Raw genomic sequence first — 20,040 nt, forward strand, 5'->3', positions numbered from 1 at the left:
TTTGATGTATACTTTCCTTCCAGAGAAAAAGAAGTAAATTCTGCACAGAATAGCCATGGGGTTCTCTTTATAAAACGTCTGCTTCTGCTTAAGTAGGTTGATGGGAGATTGGAAGCATTTCGTTGCTGCTGATGGCAAAGTGATGCTTCATACTTCGCTGGAGATTTCTGAACTCCATCAGTCCTTTACTGCTAGGAGTCAGCGTGGCATAGTAGATGAAGATCAAAACTAGAAATAAAACAATTTTTTTAAAAAAAATCTGAATTTCAACCCTAACTCTGATTTTTCTGCCCAGCAGTGGAAAGGTTGCTCACCTCTGCATTATCATTTCGCCGTTATCAAAATGACTATGTCTGCTGTCTTTACAGAGTGAGAAACAGGTGGATACTTTTGCAGTATTTGGAATGAATGAAGTATAATTTGGATAACTTGCTTTAATGTACAGGTTTAGGCACAGGCCTCCCTGTCAGCAGGGCGCTTTATATCTTCAAATGATGTTCAGCTAAGTGTCGTTATTAGCACACAGGCAAACTAAATGTATTTGTCTCCAGTGCATTCCCATACCCATTAACATCCCAGATACTCGCTTTGTGAATTTCCTTTATCAAACTCCTAGGTTATCCTCTGCTGCCACAAAAATCCTTCAATTGCCTTTCTTTGGACATCTGGTGGTATTAATTGTGCAGTGGACCTCAGACAAGAATATTCTGCCCAGTTACATTTCTGGCTACTAGTGTGGCAGCAAGTATTATTAGTAGTTATTGTTGCGTATTGATTTGCATTTTCAAACTGCCTTTCATCGAAGACCATTAATGAGCCATGTAGTCATTAGTTTCTTTTTCAGCAGCTTAGCAGTGATTGATGTAAGCAAAGTTGCAACAACCAGCTAGATGTCCCAAAATAGGAGTGCTGGTGTCTTGCCGTGTCTCGCTGGCAGCGGGCTTGCTCGGCTCTTCTGTGGTCTGGGCTGGTGGTGTGATTGAGGTACAAGTTAGTGGTGTACTCAATTTTGGTTGTGCTTGTGCTGCTTCCTTCTGATGGAAGATAGGTGTCTTGAGGTTACGAATATTGTTGTGATGTATGTACTGTGTATATATTAGGTCATCGTTTTATGGCTGTAACATAGTTAGCCTTCCCCTCTTGATACAGACAAGCTAGGTCACCAGGTCCCAGGTCCTCCAGTCTTGTGAATCTCGTGGTTGATGGAACATGGTGTTCTTCTTGCCTCTGGTGAGAAAGGGGTGTTTGCATAGGAGATTTGCTCAGTACCTTGCTGTGCTGTGTAAGCAAAGAATCCTTCTATCAATTCATACAAGAACTAACCCTGCCTTTTTAAAGGTCACTTCTGTCTCAGTCAGCTCTTAAAGTTCAAGAGGAAATAAACTGCTTAGAGTTGGCATTTTTCAAGTCAAGTGTCAACTTTCCAAGCCCCCAAGCCAGCGAATGCGGAGGAAGGAGAGATTAATAAGTGAGCTGCTTGGTTGATACAGTGATTGTGCAGAAACGTTCCCTTTTTTCTTTCCTCTTTATGGGGCTTTGGAATGAAATGGAACATCATTGAAATATCTCACTTTCTCCTTTTCACTTTGCAATGCAAAAGTATCCAAAGCTCTTTAGAAGTGCTTCTTTCCTCATTAGTCCACTGACAGCAAGCAGAGAGTTTGTCAGCTCCAGTGAAGTAGGACACAAGGAACATTTTATGACAATGCCAATACCTAAAAGCTCCTTTAACCACAGAATCTTATTATCCAGCGAGAATAAAATGCACTTTCAGAAAGTAGCTGAAGGGTGAAGTCTCTGAGCAGGTGCTTGCCCTTAACTGCATTGATGCCTTTTCCCATGCAGGAGACAGTGGATCAATAAGGAAATAAACAGGAAGAATGGGCTTTATTAATGAGGTACAATGGAGGCAGCAGGGGAGATGGTAATGGAAGGCTGGTGATAATCGAAGGGCATGCTGAGCATAGACCATCTATTGGCTGCCAAAGAGCCTGTATCGAATGTGGGAGACAGAGGCTGTGGAGGGACCAGCACTGCTAATCGTGATGTTGGGTGGCTCCAGAGCGAGCAAGCTGTGCATCCTATATATTGTGTTGGGGTTTTAGTTTCATCTTGGCAACTTTTTCTTGTGTATTTGTTTTGCTGGCCTGTATAAGCTCTCACTGAAGATTTTTCTGCACAAAAATTTCTTCTTTCCTTCGTAAAGGAGTTTGTAAAAATAAGCACACCAGTAGCGTTATCCTTCTTGCTGTGCTTTCAAAGAAAAAAGCAAAAAAGTACCATGGTACAAACTATTCTTTAAAGTGATAGATAAATCAGCCTTGCCAAGTATCTCTGCATTTTCCAGCTGTATATTCTTAACCTTCTTGTTTTGGCAGGTACAGCTATGAATTCTTAGTGCAGGAACGCTCTGCCTGCCCATCATATTATGGAAAATGGTGGTGATAGTGTATTAAGGGCTGCATTTCCAAGTGGCTTTAAAATAGGAATAATTTTCTGTTTTTCTCTATATGCAGGTGGCCACTTGATGTGAAATCACACATGGTATTATTTTTTTTTATGCCCTTTGGTTTGTGCGTAGTTCATGTTTGGTTTCTGTAGATCCATATTTAAAAGAAGAGCTTGGTGGAAAATTTGAGTCCTTGAATTTTTTCTTTGGTAGCCCTACTTGCTGTCACCTGAAGTCACTGAAAATGAATATTGTCTGTCTGTCAACTAGAGGAAAGATCCAAAGCAGATCATCTTCTTGCACGAGAAGCAATAAATACCTGAAGACAGATGCTGGGAAGAGTCTTGGCTGGTGAGGCAGGGCAAGGTGAGGATCAGCCTGATTGTTGCACCCTGTAGCATCTGCTGCTTCAGTCACCTCTTTTTATATCCACCGAACAGCACGGATTATGCACATCAACTTTATCTTTACATGTGCCTGTGGGACGCCTGTGATCTGCAGCTACTTTTTATCTCCTCTTTGGTGCATGATCCTTATCCGCTGTCCTCTGCAGAGGCTGCACCTTCGGGATAGCAAAGTCAGGATCTAGTTGGAGCCGTGTTGTGCGACGGCCTCTGGCCTGCAACGTAGTACTGAGGGAGTGAAGCAGTTCTCTGCGGGAAATGCCCCATCTGTTCCAAACACTGAGAAAACCTGAACACAAGTATGTTCAAATATAATAGTTAGTTATGGCCTTAATTCTTACATATTGGGAGATTTTTGGGCAGTTTTTGAATCCCTTTTTTTCATGGGAAACTTACGGTAACAGAGGCTGATCAGCTGGACCACTTGCTGCCATAGCCAAGAGCTGGCAAACTGCACCTGTGAGAATGTATTTTTTTTTTCCCCAGCTGCTAATTTATAGTTTGGAAATTCAATGAGACTCATGTATGAAAGAGAGATAAAACGACAACATCTTCACCTAAGAAAATGCAACAAAAATGTGCACCTGAATAAAATTTATGCTTGATGAGATCTGTTGGTGTGCATTAAAAATAAGCAAACCTTCTTTTTAAACTCTTTTCCCAATTTGCAATCAGATAAAAAATCAACCTAAACTAATGAATCAATGCCAGAAGCTTTAGGAAAGTCTAATAAAGGAGCAGATAGGCAGTGGTACTTCTCACGTTTTCCTCAGTTTGAAGCTTAAGGATTTCTTGAGCTGAAGGTGGTATCTTTTTGTATTTAATAGCCCATGATGAATTTCTCTCCATTAATTTGTTTAGTTCTACTGAAAGCAGCAGTGAACAATTGCTGCTCCTTCACCTCCTGCCACTCATGATTTTGCAGACTCACGATTGTTTTCGTTCTTCTCAAACTGCTGTAGCAGAATATACTGCAGCTAAACATCTGATTTTCTGCATCAAATCAGTTTTTCCGAGTTATGGAGTACCAGCCAGAGTAATATCTGACAGGGGCATGAGACTTTGGGTGGTAAAGATTTATCAGGGCCGGTCTTCATTATTCTCTGTTAGATAGAGAGGGGAGAAATGATGCCAGTATGGTCAAGTGAGTATTAAAAGGCAGAACTGGAACAAGAATGATTGTGGTGTAAGAATCACATGCCCAAATCACCACGGGCTTGGAGCTGGGAAGCAAGCAGATGAAGCAGAACCGATCCTGGTGTGACTGGGGGGTCTGACAGATGCCATCCCTTCCTGGGAATGACACAGCGCTTGGTATCATTTTGCATTGCAGGAAGTATCCCACAAAGTAGCTCTCACTACTGAGTAGCTCTCTCTGATTTCGCTACGGAGAGACTCCCACAAAGGTGAAAAAAGCCTGTGCTTCCTCCACATCTCAGGAAGGTGAAAAAAGCCTGTGCTTCCTCCACATCTCAGGAAGGTGAAAGATGAGGAGGTTAAATCAACCACTGTGTCTAAAAATGTCTTATAAGCAATTCCACAGGAAACCGAGGCAGATTAGCCCAAAGGCAGTTTTCAAGCAACCCAAATTAATGGCTTCAGTGCAACTTCAGTGGTGCTGCTGTTTGGCTTGGAAAGGAAGGGGTGAGTTCTTCATCCAGACGTGGTGCTCCAGTTGTAGATGCGATGGAGTGAGCCATTACAAACCCTATAGCTGAGACACTTGCTGATTGCACAAGGGCTCCTACTGCGTTTTAATCCAGTGTAAAACTGCTGGGTTAAAAGCACCACGGAAACAATCTGAGGGCTTGTGTGATGAATTACAGTGCTGCTCTGGTGAGGGCAGAAACTCTTCACACCGTACCTGCTGAATCCATGCTGGACTACCATCCCTTCCCTCCAACATTTCAGTGTTGGTACATGGAGCTGGTTGACGCAGGATTTCTGATACCAACTGGCTGAAACCAAATTGCATTGAACAGAGCTGTTCTTTGATGAGTGGTACAGAAACACAATGACTTGGTTGCCATGTGTTTAAATTAATTTTCCTATCACAACTTCACCCCAAAATAAAACATCTGACCTCTCTGCTCATCTAGTGATTTTGAAACCTGAAACTGCCGCATGAAGGCTATTTACTTGTCCACCTGACTGGTTTCTGTATAAAGTATTCATTACATAAAGATTGCATAGCATGTAGTATTGTTTTATTAAATATTTAAAAATATTGACGCAGGAGAATTGATGTAACAGGGCTATAAATGTAGTTGTTCTGGCAGTTCTCGTTCCACAGTGACAGCTTTATTCCTCTTGCCTTATATTGGTTTCAGGGTTATTTGGGCTGATTTGGGGGATGGAAATTAGAGGAAAGTAGGTCTCTGTGCCCTGCAGGTAAGACCTAATAGTGTGAACAGTCCAGTGAAGAGTCAAACAGTGCTGTGGATTTCTGGGTGGTAACAGGGCAACAAACAGGAATTATTGAAGAATAAGGTTAGCAGGATTCATTAGTCTGATCTGGGCATATCCTTTTCATGGAGACAAATTACGGCTTAGAAATAGTGTATGAGAAAGCAGTTTGCCTTTGCTTAGCTGCCCAAATATACTGGCTGAGCAGAGTGAGGGTGTGTGGCTGTACAGGACTTCTTGGGTTTATGGAGAGTGGGGCTGCAGAGCCACTGCAAAAGGAATGGCAGATATTCATGGTGTAATAGTCCAGCTTGGAAAGATCTCAGTCTCTTTAGTCTCATTATCTGACACCAGATGGATGCAGACCAGCTCTTCTCTGCTTTTTGGGTCTGTGTTTGCTTATATGCATGCCCAAAAAGGATGTATATAAGAATGAAAAGTAATTAAATTGGGATGAAGCTTACCCCACACTCAATGTTTTGGGGTAGTTTCAGTTTGCTGGTTTTCCTCATTCTTGTTCTTAGATAGATGTTCTTGCTTTCATGTTTCTTTCAAATTCAAAGTAATATTTGCCCCATATGGAAAGTAGGTACCTGGAAGGCAACATCAGGGTTGCAAGGTGAAGCTCTCAGAAGGTAGGAAATGCCAGAATTAAAGTCGCCTGACACATCCTTAGTTAAATCCAAGTTAAATTGGGACTTGTGAGAAAGAAAAGCCAAGGACAGCAGTCTGTCGGAGCATGTCACAGATAGCTGAGTGACTTTTCAGCCATTTCTTTACTTTTCTCTGCATCAGTGTCCCATGGGTGAGTGCTAAGGGGTAGTACTTAATTGTTTGGGTTTATTTGTTGTCAACAAGTATCTGTTATGAATTCTCTTCTGAGTCCCCAGTGAAAATCTAGACAGGTTTCATCACATAACCTGGAGGGGTTTTCACTGACAAAAGTCTGGTGCTGAAATGCTGAGCCGTAGCTTTGAATTTTAGTAAGAATTACGGTGGGGGTCTATCACTGAATTGTTCTGCAAGAAGTATTTTAGACAGTTGTGTTTCTGTAAATTCATTCAGGTAATCTTAGATTCAGATATTGAAAAAAAAAAGTGGCTGAACAATAATATGCAATACTCATTTCAGTACTCATTTCACTGTGGAGTACGGTAATGCATGTTGGAAATGAGGTCTCATTGGAAAAGGTCATTTGAAACAGATCCACAGAACCTTCACGAAGCTGTAATGAGTCACGAGTCTGTGAGGGCTCACTTGTTATATTGCAATGAAGGGTTTAATGTTTTGTTTTTCTCATCTAACACTTTGATCCTCTTTATTTTATTAAGATAAGCTATTATCTAACTGTCAAGAGCCTGGAATTTCATCAGATTTGGTTGCTGACAAGTTGGTTCAGCACAACCATTCTCCTACTCACTTCTTTCTCTACTTCAAGCAAATTTTCCTTTTTTCACTCCTCTTTGTCAGTCCTTTATCCTTTACAGCTCCTCAGCTCTCCTGCTGCCTGTTCCCAGATGACTTTTCCGCTCTCGCTAAGTACTGATTTGAATGTATAACAGAAATTGGAAATATTCATAGTTGCTCGTGATGTTCACGTCACCAGATGTCTGTGCTGTGTCGCTGTGCTTCACACCAGCTCTGGAGAGTTTGGCCTGGGACTTGACACCTTGCTGGGAGGGAGAATATTATCAAATTTGGAGAATTCACAGGAGATTATTTTACCATGCAAATAATACTGGATTGCATTGAGAAAAGTGTGCGATGCCTTCACCTCACTTCCCGCTTTTGACTGTGCCACAACTTGAAATCCTTGACATGTGTATTTGAGGGTGAGTAGGGTTGGTGGGGAAGGGCAGAGGCTTCATCATTATAATGAGGGAGTAGCAGAAAAAGACGAGTACAAAAAGAGTGAGAAGTTTTAACTTTCTTCATCATATCTAGGCATGGCCATGAGTTCATCCAGCCCACAAGTGTGATTATAGATTGGTAACTGATGGGGCCAACTGCATTATTCATTACGGTTCAGATTGAAATGAAATCATGGAGGGCAATTTTCTGTCTCACACTTCAAGGTCAGATGAGAGTATTTATTATTCCCTCTCTGTTTATCTGTGAATGCAAATTGAATTTAGTGATTCAAATTGATGAAATGTTAGAAATATAAAACTCATCAGAGCCGACACGAAGAGAAATTACTGGGTAGAGCTGGCCAGTGACTTCACCATCCCATGTACAGGCCTCTGCTTTGATTAGTAATTATTTCAGTCTTTGGGTTTTCTCATTCCCAGTTTTGTTTCAGTTGTTGTCATTTTTGTTTTCAAAGAAAAATGTGTAATAACACTTTGAAGCATTTAGAATTTGAATTAGATGATGTAAATAAAGCCAGCTGCAAAGAGGATGCTCGGATCCTGGCTGAAGAAAAGGTTTTCTTTCAAAATTCTTCCTTGGGGTTGTTTTTTTGGAGGCTTGTTTGTTTGGTTTTGTCCCTCCTATGACAGTTCTCTTTCTCTGGTATTTTGCTCCCTTGCATTGCACTGGCTGTTCAAAGCTGGCGTGGGGTGCGATGGGAAGGGAGCAGCCATTTGTCACCTTTTGGTGCTGAAGCTCTGCACGTTTCCTTACTTCATACCAACCACGGACTGACCTTCCTCACTAGGCAGTGGTGTTAGGAAAGCAAAAACTAGGACCTGCAAAGGGGACCAAATGCGCATGACTGTTACTGAAATAATTGGAATGGAGACGCTCTCTTCCTGACTCGCTGTAATGCATTTTGAACAATTTAGTCAACATCTTTGCTCAGTTTGGTGCATCAGTCCGTGGTCAGAAGGCATTGCTGAAGTGTGTGTCCTGTTCTCTGCAGTGTTGGAAAGACTTTTAACTTGTATGGGCTGGCTTATTCTTATCTCAGAGTGGGAGTGGAAAATCCTTATCAGTGAATGCTCGTTAAAAATAGGCAGTCCTCCGTAATTGCCAAATGCCACATACAAAATTATGATGCAGAGATAGATGATACATGCTGTGCAGGCTATATGCTGTGGTAATAATCGTAGATGACTCTTGTTTCTAACTCCTGCTTTTTAATTACTTGCATTTTATTAAGAACGTTTAGTATTTGCTTTTCTACCAAGCACTGCGAAGGGAATCAGTTTGCTCAGGATGCAAGTGTGGCTGACTTCTTGTTGATTCAGAACAAGAGCCATGAGCATTTGGACATACCAAAAGCCCTTAATAGATTTCTCTACGTAGGCTATTATAAATCACTTTGTGTAGTCAACTGTCAGCTTGATTTCTCCTGTAGCCAGTTTTACTGAAGACGGCAGCATTTTCAAGTTAGTAAGCATGCAACAAGCAATGTGGGTTCAGTGGTTTTTAAATACCAGTAAAAGTCTTATTCACCAAATAAGTGCCTTTAATAGAACCTTTGGCCTTATGAACGCTTCAGATTTGGAGGCTTAGAAAAATGTCGTTTATGCCTGTCGTTATCTCACCCTTGAAATATTTTACATTCCAGAGGGCAGTGATGGATGTATTTGACTATTCATGATTCAACTTAAAAGCAAAACAAATCGCAGAAGTCTCTCTTTTATTAATTAAGACATTGCTTTCATTCTCATCTTGATGGTGGATGTGGAAAGCATGTTTACTAGCGTGACAGTAAGTCTCATGTTGAGTGGCTGATTAAATACCCGTTCAGAGCGAGCCACGCTGGCCTTTGCATTTTGGCAATGTGCCTGGGCTTGGTTCCTTTGGGTGGCTGCGGTCAGCAAAGCCGCCCGTGTTGCAGCAAGCGTGTTGACCCTGTAATGAAGGGAAGCAGAGGGTGCCTGATGTGGATTTCCTTTAGTAAATCCTAACTCCTGCCAATCAATTATGCCTATTGTACCGGGGCTGGGACATAAAATTGTCTTATTTCTGTTCTGTAACTGTTCGATCTGAAGGAACTGCAGTTTTGAGCCTGACATTTATGCTGCTGGTTAGGGAGTAAAATTAAATACTGTCTCAACGATAAAACATATTGTCAGTGAACCAATAAAGCTCCAAGCATCTGTCTGCTTCTCACCCATTTCATCTGTCCACACTGGCAAAATAATTCTTGGTATGTTGTTCCCTCATTATAAATGCAGTATGATTCAAGTCTTCCTTTTAGGTAGAGCAGCACCGTGATGTTTGAACTGCTTGGTTTTGAATGATTTGTGATTTATGGAAGCCTAATGATCGTGAATTATATAAAAGGTCTTTGAGAAAATACAAAGTGCAAACCAAGAGAAAGTTTGCAGATGTTTGCTGAAGACTTGGGAGAGATAAATAGCGAGAAGAAAGCTTGTTTTCCTACTGACTCTCTGTAGACTGCTTTGTGTAGTATTTTCGGTAGCAGTATTTCATATGGGTCTCTATCAGGCACAGTTAAAGCTTTAAATAAAATATAGCCCATGTGATAACTTCCACTGAAGATGTTAATATTTTGTATCGTTGCTCCTTGTAAATGTACTAACCAAATACAGATACGTGGCAACGTTGGCCTCGACAGTTCCCGCTTGTGCACAGGTTGGAGAGCAGGGATGGATGCTGCTGCTTCAGTACATTCACAATTCTGCATGTGAAGAAGAAAGGAAGCAGAATAAGATGCCAAAAAATCTTATTTTAATAGAAGTTAGCACCCAAACCTTTGACTTTTGAGCTGAAATACTTGTAGCACTGAAATAATCTTCCTCCTTCCTGATGTTTTTCTCGTTTACCTGCCTTAAATTATTAGTTTCGGCAGCTCCATTCTGCAGTGGCGTTCTTAGAGCTCCCATCCATCTTTTCCGCAGCATTTTATAATGGATCTTTTTTTTACCTTTTTAACATAAGATGGACGTTTTTCTGTTTTGCCAAGCCCTACCTTTTCTTTCCTGTGTCAGACTGTTCTGGTGATCATCATCTCCCTTCTGTTTTTCCTTTTTAATTCCCATCCCAGATGATGGTGGTTTCTGTCACCGCAGGTTAGCCAGAGCCTGAGGGGGAAGAAGTCTGTGTCACAAACTGGAGGTTGGAAGGAGCCTTGAGGGAGCGCATGGACAGGGACGTTCTCCTGCTATCCACCGGACACTATGAAGACATACTGGAGTTACCCTGTTGTTACTTATGCCTTTGTGTTGGCTTATAAAAAGTGGGGGAGAACAACTGGAATGAAAAAGAACATTTTTGTTCGAGCTCGCTGTTTCTCAGTTTCCAGTGTGGTTTATGTCTTTGTGCGTACTGTGTAGGTACGTTGAGAAGGCTGCAAGTTGTCAAGCCTCGGGAATGGGTGTGCTTTTCTTCATCCAAATGTCTTGCTACAAAACAGTTTCCCTTGCTCCTTTTTGCCTCATTAGCTTGTGTGCTAACCTTTTTATTTTGGACTCTGTCACAAAGATTTTGATAGTTGCAGCGCCTTTCCTTTTTGTTATATACATGCAATAGCACTGTCATCGTGTTTTCCCCTTTGTGCATCTTCAGTGTCCTTCCCATCCACGCTCCATGGTTTTCGGTGCTTTGTCTTTGATGTGATCGTTGTTTCTGGCAGTTGGCCGTGGTACGTGCAAGTGTCTCATCTTCTCCGAGCTGCAACATGACCTAGACAATGTTGCTCTTCTAATTGACTCCGTGCTGCTGGGGACCTCTTTTTTTTTCCTCTCAGGTTGATATACAGGCTGGTTCTGGCATCTTGTTTGCTTTCCCTCTTATTTTTTTAGTATCTCTGAGGTGGTAACTTGGCTACTGAAGGGATGGAATGATTAAAATAATGTTTAATGGATCACTGGAGGGAAAAAAAATAAAGCTGTCAGCTGCTTTTGTAATTTTTTGAAGGAGATTATTAAAATGTATCTTACAGCTTCAGCATTTGCTCTCTGCCATTATTGTTCTCAGTCTTTCAAAGAACATTCTGGAAAATGAAGTTTTATCATTAAGATTACATTGAAGTGGATTACAGAAGGGAAGAGCAAAAGATGAAGAGTCTCAGCAGCTCAGAACAGAAAGATGTTGGCATCTCATTCACTGGCATGTGGAACAAGGAACATTAATAGGCTGATAAACAGAAATGACTTTTTCTTTTTAAGGCTTAAAAGGTTTACTTTGAACTTGCACAGATTTTAAAAAATGCCAGTTCTCCAAGCTTATGTTGAATGGAGAACTTTGGGCCTATTTTATTTTATTTTTTTTTTAATGCTCATTTTGATTGAGCCATTACTTTTGAAAAGCCATAGGTGTCATCAGTGTGGAAGCAGAGTGCCCACATCTAACTCTAATGGTATTTGCTGCCGGGTACCTACTTTCAAATCCTGTTTTGTGTCAGTGAAGAATATAACTTTATTTTTGGATTTTTTCTCATTGAGATGGTTTATGTTGTATTTGGTGCAGTTTCTGTAAGAATTATCAATCTGTCCTAAGAAAGAAAGAAACAGTCTCAATAATTTGCTTTGGCATGGTGTGGAGAGTTGTAAGAACGTTGAATTTCACACTTCTTATAGCAAGGAAAACGATGGTAACAGAGTCAGTTCAGAGAGTTGAAGTATTGTCTCTGCTTTCGGAGACATCTCTGGCATTTATATTTTATCTACATTAACATCACATGTGATCTGAGGCTGAAATATAAGCCTAATGATGGGGTTCTTTCCAAACACCATGCAACGACTGAGGAAATTATCCGTTTGTCTCCCTTGGCTTAATTGTTCTCATGTTTTAAAACACTAATTTTCCAGCCTTGTTTGAGAGGTGTGTATGTGGCTGAATGTCTGTTCTTTCCATGAGATGCGAATTTCAAATATTTTTTTATTATTTCGAGAAGGAAACCTAGCACATATCTCATTTTTGTTTGTGAATGTCAACTCAATCATGGTCTGTCAGTCCACTCAGCATTTCTAGAAATAGGTCACAATATTGAAAGATTAAGAAAAAAAGATTTCTCCATTGTCCTATTGAAATGTTTTGCAATAATCAAATGTGAGATTCTGGCTGTGTTATAGTATTTAATCTTATGTTTGCATTTTTTCTTCTGTTCTGACTCTAATCAGGACTAAGTTTCATTGATAGATCAAATAATGGTTGCAGTAAGGTTTCTGTAGTGCAATTTAATTTGTTATAACACAGTTGATGAGGTTTTTGTACTTACATTTACCCTATGCATAAAAAAAGAATATTGTTGAACAAACTAACGAATCTTGAGACAACAGTGGCTCAGGTTACCTGGTCTCACCCATCTGTTCTGCCCTGTGTTGGAGGCTCACCTGTTGTAAACTTGGTAGGCTGCACATACGCATGGGCGTAAAGTCTGTCTTAGCACAAGCTTAGCAAAGTCTATCGTAGTACAAACCCTGTGGAACCGGAGATCAGTGTTTTAAGCCTAGGATTTTGAGAGGCGTGGCGTGATGAATCTTCCTGTTCCATTTAAGATGTTGCCCAAGTTGTGTCCTTCTACTGGAAATTACTGTCAGCCGAAGTTGCCCCCTAAAGGGTGTTAAGGTGTAGGACAATGTACTGTGAACTGAGCAGCGGAGTTGAGTTTGGTAGCTGTGCTGCAAAGTGGGAACCTCCAACAAAAGGATGGGCTGGAGAGCAGTGGTGGGTAGCTTTGTCATTTAACAACAGTAACGGCTGAATGATGGGGGGTTTGTACACTGCAGGAAATCACTTCTTGAGTGACGTGTATGTGCTTGTGACATTTGATGTCTCGGTTATACCACTTAATTTTATCCCATATTTCACAGTATGCCAGGACCAAACCTGCTGTTGGTTGTCTTTGGATGTTGGCTTCTAGGAACTTTTTTAATATGGATTTATTTTGAAGTATCCAACAAGAGTTGATTCTCTACTTTATCCTGTGGAATTTTTGCATTGTTCAATAAGGAAAAGGCTAATGTTTCTATTAAGTATCCATGAGACTGAATTTGAGTTGTTTGCTGAGGTTGGGATGAGGAAGGGAGCATCCAGTGCAAGGCTGGCACTGCTTCACGTTCCTTCACCATAGATATTGCTGTTGGGCACAGGTTCCCTTTTTAAGTTGTTATTTAAAACAGAACCAAGGAAGTAGTGGTGCCCTGGTAATGAAATTACCCATTTTCAAATGTAGATTTGAAGCCCTCTTGATGAACTTTCCCACCTGAATACAACAATGAAGAGACTACTTCACAGTCCCTGATTATTAAATTGGTCTGTGAACGGTTCCTGATTGAACTGGAGTTTTAAACAGGCTTCTAATTCATTCAGTGGTTTAAAATGCATATTTTAGGAGGATTTTGAGGTGGGGAGACAGATACTTGGGGATTTTGGTGAATTCCTACATAAATTTCCCACGAAGTACGATCTGGTGACCCGGCAGTGCAGGATGTAATTGATTTACTCTAAGAGGGTCTTTTAAGGCAGTGTTCCCTTTTGGATCTATCTATACAGTACCTTAACAATAGTGCTATTTTATTAAAAGGGTTTTTATTTATTTTCTTTTAATTATAATGATAAAGAATACTCCTCTGAAGCACTCATAAATTTTCCAGTGTTGTTTTTTGCATCAGAGAAACAAAGATCTCCTGTTCTTGAACAAGCTAGAGATGTTGGGTTTGATCTTTCTAGCTTGCTTGAGGGTTTTTGACTTGTGTGAAATACTTTTTTTCATGTCCTGCTCACTCTTTAAATACTTAAAGTTAGTGCAGTCTTAGATAAATTTGTCATACTTAAATTATGAACTGACTCTTAAGAATCACAAGAATTATTTCACTCTTATTTTGTTATTGATCAAGTACTTTGCCAGCATACTTGATCCATGATGAGCTGGTTGATGAGTGCATTGGAACAGCTGCCCATTAGTGTCGCAGCAGCAGACTGAGTGCCTGAAGGGCACGCGTGAAGAACATCTCCAGGAATACACGGATAATTGTGCATCACCGTGTCATGCTGCACAGAGAGCTGAGAAGAGGGACCAAGCTATTCTGGCTTAATTGAGAATCATGTCCATATTGCAAAAGAAGTGCTAATCACCTGGCCTCAAAAGACAGTTCTCTTCCAATATAGGTTGCTGGCAAGAACAATGTGCAGGTGGTGGCTATAATTACTTGCTGAGTATTATCTGTCCATCAAAGCAGATCATATTAAACCTCAATTTCACTTCTACTTTGTTTGGGAAAGATTAAAAGATACAGTAGAACCCAAGATCGTGCATCGTTTGTTGAAAACAAGGCATCTTCTCAAAGGCATGCTGGTTGATTTTGAAATAGATATGCAGTTATTTAAATGCTTTGTATATGTGAGGTTCCAGTAATTGTCTCGTGCTGAACAAGAAGGCTGTCACTAGGATGGTTCTTCTCTCATATCTTTTTCTGAGAACTGCTGATAATGAGACTGCAGCTACTCGGCTTCCAGTGGTGCAGCCTTAAGATGAAATGGCACCAGCCCCGGTGTCCTGGTATCGTGGTGATGCTTCTCCTCTCAGATTTTTCTGATCTGACTAAGAGGCAGTGGTCAAGATTTCACGGGTCTGTATTATTGTTTTTAGTGCCCGAATACTGGAGAAGGCCCGGCAGCAGCTACAGGAGGAAATACTACGGATTCAGAGCCAGCTCTTGGATGAGAAGAAGAAGCGTGAGCAGCACGAAGCGCTGGTCAGACGGCTGCAGAAACGCGTACTGCTACTCACAAAGGTGAGTTCCTAGGTAATGTTTGGAAAAGCCCATGTCCTTATTCTTTCCTCCAGGTGAAGTCCTTGCCATTTCTTCTTTGTTCACCTCTGTAACTGGTACTACAAAGTTGCTATGGGGTCTTTGCATAGTGGGTGCTATAAGAGACATGAAACTTGTCTTTAGGGCTGTGTTAGAATAGAAGTACTAATACATCCTAAGGCTTTGTTAGTGCTCCCCCCCATCTGGGCTCATGCTGTGTTGGTGGTACGTGACTTCGTCTCAGACTTGGCATTTGTGTGAGGGCAGAGAATTGAATCATGTTGTCGCTAGAGTGTTTTGAGCCACTGAAGGGAATTTATAATGGCTTTGGCTGCATTGCCTCCTTTCCTAAAGAGAACGAAACGACGGCACCTTGTCAACTGTTCCTGTGGAAAAACAATTTACAGAGAGTAAGAGATTTGCCTTCCTCTTACGCTGAAAGTCTGTTTGAATGTAATGGTAGGCACTAGACCAGTAAATTGAAAATACGTTTTAAGATTCTTTCTATAGGATATATCAAAGAAGTCTGCATTATCCTATATCAGGTATGCTCTTGTGATGAAATTCTATACAATAATTTAGAAGTCTGTAGAGCGTTGAAATTTTTGTATTAAATTCTGAGAGCGCCCTTTCCCAAAGGGAATAATAATTCTCTATAGTCAGAATGATAGTTACTTCACTTCCCAAGAATACTCCTTACAAAACTTGACTCATCTGAGCAATCTCCCTGATGTGATAAAGCTGCTCACGTAAGTGAGCTTATATGCGTGCACGAGGTCAGACTCAAGTAGTTAAACCACGTGAGAGGCTGCCAGCCATGTCACTCCGTATGGGGAGGAAAGATGCTGGTATGGAAGTGTCTGAGCAAGAGGGAAAGGAGCTGTTCTGTTGCTTGTGCTTTAGGCTTTAATGTTTGGTGTCAACTAAAGCATTTTCATCGGGTTTAATTGTGCTGCACCCAATTCTGTGTAATTCTGTATCACTGTCAAGCCAAAGAAGCTGTGATATATGGTGTGGTAAGCAGGGCTTATTGAAGCATGAAGCAACCACTTTACAAGAGGATATTCTATCAGATCTTCTGGCTGCAGAATTTGATGCCATGGAGAGTCACATAAGTGAGAAGAGGAAAATGACAGCGGTTCCTTCTGCTTCACGCTGAGGCAGGCACTGCAGTCAGAGTGGATGGACCAAACCCTCTCCATGGAAACAGAAAAGGCATCTCTTCTCCTCAGTCTTTCTAATACCCCCAGCAGCAGACAGCCCTCCATCCTGTTCTAGTTTGGTACCGGCATGACTGGATATGACACAGGTGGATACTGAACCGGATAAAAATCTTTCCTTTATAACCTTCTCAGCTATCTAGCCTTGTACCAGGCTGCTCAGCCCTGAAGGAGGTTTCTCGGATGGTTTCTAAAATATTCCCTTTGTTAACTTATTTTCAGTCCTCAGAAGAAACGTATTTTGTCATAGAACACAAAATAGCATTACTTTTCTTTAAGTACTGGACAAAAAGACAACAGTACTTTGTCACATAATGGATTGTACCCTAATTTATATAGAAAGATAGAGCCCTTGCTTTGTTTGCTACCCTGCTTATCCTCCCCCTGAAGAGGAATAGAGGAAAAGTCAGAAATGTCCTTCATCAGACCATTGCAAATAAACTTGTGGTTTGACAGTGGAAGTTTTCAGTGTGCTGAATGATTCCTCAACTGACCTGTTTTAAAGGAATAAAGACTTTGCTGTTCTCTGAAAATTTATATTCCATCCGGAGAATGCTCAGGGTCCTTTGTGAAGAAGTACATGCATTATGGTACTTGGGCAATCTATCCTGGGCACTGTTTCTCCCGCTGGTTGCTCTTCTCATGCAAAATCAGAAGGAATTTCATTTAATTAAAAAAGTATGATATTGTGATTTAAAATGAGATTGAGCAAATATATTGCCTGTTAAAAATAATTATTTTACATTGAAAGCATATCACCTAGAATGATATTTAATCATCTAATTAGTGGCATCAGTAGTACAGTGTGCTTCTATGTAATTTGAGAATGGAAAAGATGAGCTCTCTCTATTGAATCTTTGTCTTGTTAAATAGGACTGTGAAAATCTAATTTGGGGGAGACTATTATATATATGATTGAATTGCTATTGCTTTTGATAGTGTGATTTTTGCATTTGTGTATATTTGACCCTCTAGTAGGACAGTGAATCTGTTCCTCTGTGCTGAGCAAATAAGGATTGAAAGGCATCAGATGTGTTTAACAGTGCAAGTTTAATGCAGGAACAACCATCCTTTCTTTGGGCTCAAATTGTAACCTGGAAGTCTCAGGTCTTGAATATGTTTGAAAAGATCAATAGAAAACCATAAGCTGGTCTTCATTTGATAACAGCAGTACCTAATATTTTAGCAGCAAACGTGCTGTCTTCAGGAGGTACTTGCTTTGCCTGTCTGATTCCTTCTCGGCTTGCTTTATGGCTGTTGAATTTTTTTCCTCAAGGTTCAAGCAATACTCTTTGGCTTTCACAGATTGCCTGTCTCACTTGTTCAGTCTTGTTCATTTTCTACTTGCCACAGTCTCTGTTGTTCTTGGTTGCTCTCACATTTCCATTTCAGTTCATTTAACTTCTCCCTCCATTGCCTGCTTCCTTGCCTCATTTGCTTCTTTTGGGCTTTCTTGGGCCTTTCCAGTTGGTTTACTGTTTGGAATTGGCACAATTGTCAGTCTGAGATACTTCAGTGAGCCACTACAAATCTCTTTTCCATGGCAGACTTGAAGAACAGTGTTCTCCAGTCTTTGACATACTGGTGCAGTGGTCCGGCCCTATCAGTCCCCCCTCTGACAGTCTACTGGCATAGGAGCTGCGTCCTGGTTATTCCTGTTGACAAACTGCTGTTTAGAACATGTTAGTTGATTACGTTCTCCCATATGTCCTTGTGAATCTGGGCAGTGCTGAAGCTTTCTGATCTACATGTTTTCAGTGAAACATAAGACTAGATTTGGATACCCTAGAGGTTTTCAGACATTGATGGCTTGAAGATATCTCCTGGAGTGTCACTCTGTTCACTTAAGGTGATGAAAAATAAATTGATGTTTGAAGGGATGTATTCACTTGCTCTTTTCGAAATCCACTTGACTGGGTTCGCTGTCTGTTATGCTGTCTTTTTGCTTTGGCTTTGCTCAGAGTTTTAAGGAAATCTTTAATCTTTCCTTTATTACCTGAGGTAGTTCTGATCCGATACAGCAGTAGTGGGAGATATCCAAAATGCGGGGGAGAGACCTAGTCCACCTCTGCCCTTTTTCTTATTTGATTTACTGCTGTATCGGCTCTGAATGCCATGTTTACCTACACAGTTTTGTATTTGACTTTTGTGTTATCCTTAAGGTTGTGAGTATTTCTTTTTCTGAGAGCTTTGCACACTACTCCTGTCTTTGTTTATGAAGTAGGCTTATTAAAAACAGTCAATTCTGCCACTGAGTGGCTAGAGTTTAGAATCATAGAATCATTTTGGTTGGAAAAGACCTTTAAGATCATCAAGTCCAGCCATTAACCTAGCACTGCCAAGTCCACCACTAAACCATGAATCTCTTAGGAAATTTTATATGACGTGTAGGTCTCTCAAAATGAAAAACCCTTTCTGAAAATCCTTATCTGAGTGCAAGCAGCTGATTGAGTCAGTATTTAATGGAAACAAAGCTGTGGTCTATTTGTTTCAGGAGTCACAAATGGACCTTGTGCAGCAGAAGTGAGGTTGGAGAAAAGCACTGAAGGCACGCTGAAGGATTCCCAAAGCCTTCGGATGTGGAGGGCCAAAACTTGCCTTGCATGGATCTTCATAGGGTTTTCACCTCTACCCTCTCCTCATGTGATTTTACCTGGTTGTGATCAGTCCTTAGCTGTATTTGGTATTTAGCTGCTGTTTTGGTTCAGACCTGCCAGTCTCTTCTCCTGCAGTTCAGTTTTCTTCTGTGCACAGGGCTGGTGGACGTAGTGAGTAGGAACAGCCTGTAGCACATGCAGTGGATTTGCCCAGAGACCGAATGCCCCGCTTGCTTGCAGCTGGTGTTTGATCCTTCATGGGAAGCTTTTGCCTCTTTGCATGAGCAAGAACTCAAAATGTGAAGCCCAATTCCAGTTACTTTTTGTAACTTATCCCAAATGAGTCCAGTTTGCTTCTCAAATTGTAGACCTTGTGAATGTACACTGTCCTAATTGCATCCCTTACTCTTGTATAAGGCATAACGCAGCAAATGAATTAATCTGATTGTACTGGATGTTGTTGTTTTGCTGTGTTTATTTCCCGTCTGTGCATTTGTCTGCCTTTGGGTACTCTGCTGCCCAGAGAAGAGGCTGAAAAATTCCAATTTGTTTTCTGAGCTTTCAACCAGCTCATGTGATATGGTAGGAAATCTGTTTCTATTGAGACATAATTTAGGCCATCACCATAAAAGCTGGAGATTAAACAAGTATTGATTAACCAACTCCAGCTGACTGTTCATACCACGTGTTCCTGGAGATATCTTTGCAAGAGTTGGTGTGAAGTATATAAGTGATTCCCAGAGCCAAGAATGGCAGAGATGCATCAGAAATGGGACTAGGTAATTAAACTGTTCATTAAGCATGGCAGATGCAGAGTTCATGACTTGATTTGCCATCTGCTTTGTTTCGTAATCAGTAAAGATTTAAAATAATGGTGATGGTTTCTCTGTCATATTGGGTCCTACATTATGTTTTTTTCTTAGGAGGTATATAATTTTAAAGTGCAAGGAAGGATCTTAAAGTTCTGCGGGTTCAGTGAAGAAGGTGAATTAACTCTTTTCCTGGGATATGTAAAAAATTAGCTTTAAATGTTGCCCTCAATATTGCACTGAGTAGCAATAAAAACCTCCCCTCTGGCAAACAGATGCCTTGCGACAGACCTTCTTCTGGGTATCACACCCCATGCTCTGCCTCCAGGTAGCACGGACGGCTTTGGGGCAGAACTGAGCCGCTCCTCTGTGTTATTAGTAGCATTGAATGCTTTTCCCTGGCTGTTATGATATGATGCTTCTTCCTTCCTTCAGTCCACTTCATGACTCCGTGTATGTCATTTAAGCAGCGCCATTACTCATG

At 40.9% G+C, this 20,040-nt stretch overlaps 1 protein-coding gene across 1 annotated transcript in view; it reads left to right on the forward strand.

Annotated features, from left to right (window-relative positions):
• The window catches only part of MAD1L1 (mitotic arrest deficient 1 like 1), a 370,458-nt gene that overhangs the window by 98,132 nt on the left and 252,286 nt on the right, over nucleotides 1-20,040 (forward strand). The window contains exon 11 of the mRNA XM_075767524.1: nucleotides 14,768-14,912. Within this exon, the coding sequence (XP_075623639.1) occupies nucleotides 14,768-14,912 (145 nt within the window). The remainder of the gene's footprint in view (nucleotides 1-14,767; nucleotides 14,913-20,040) is intronic.

The sequence above is a fragment of the Balearica regulorum genome, chromosome 15 (assembly GCF_011004875.1).
Source record: "Balearica regulorum gibbericeps isolate bBalReg1 chromosome 15, bBalReg1.pri, whole genome shotgun sequence".
In the NCBI taxonomy this organism is placed as follows: domain Eukaryota; kingdom Metazoa; phylum Chordata; class Aves; order Gruiformes; family Gruidae; genus Balearica; species Balearica regulorum.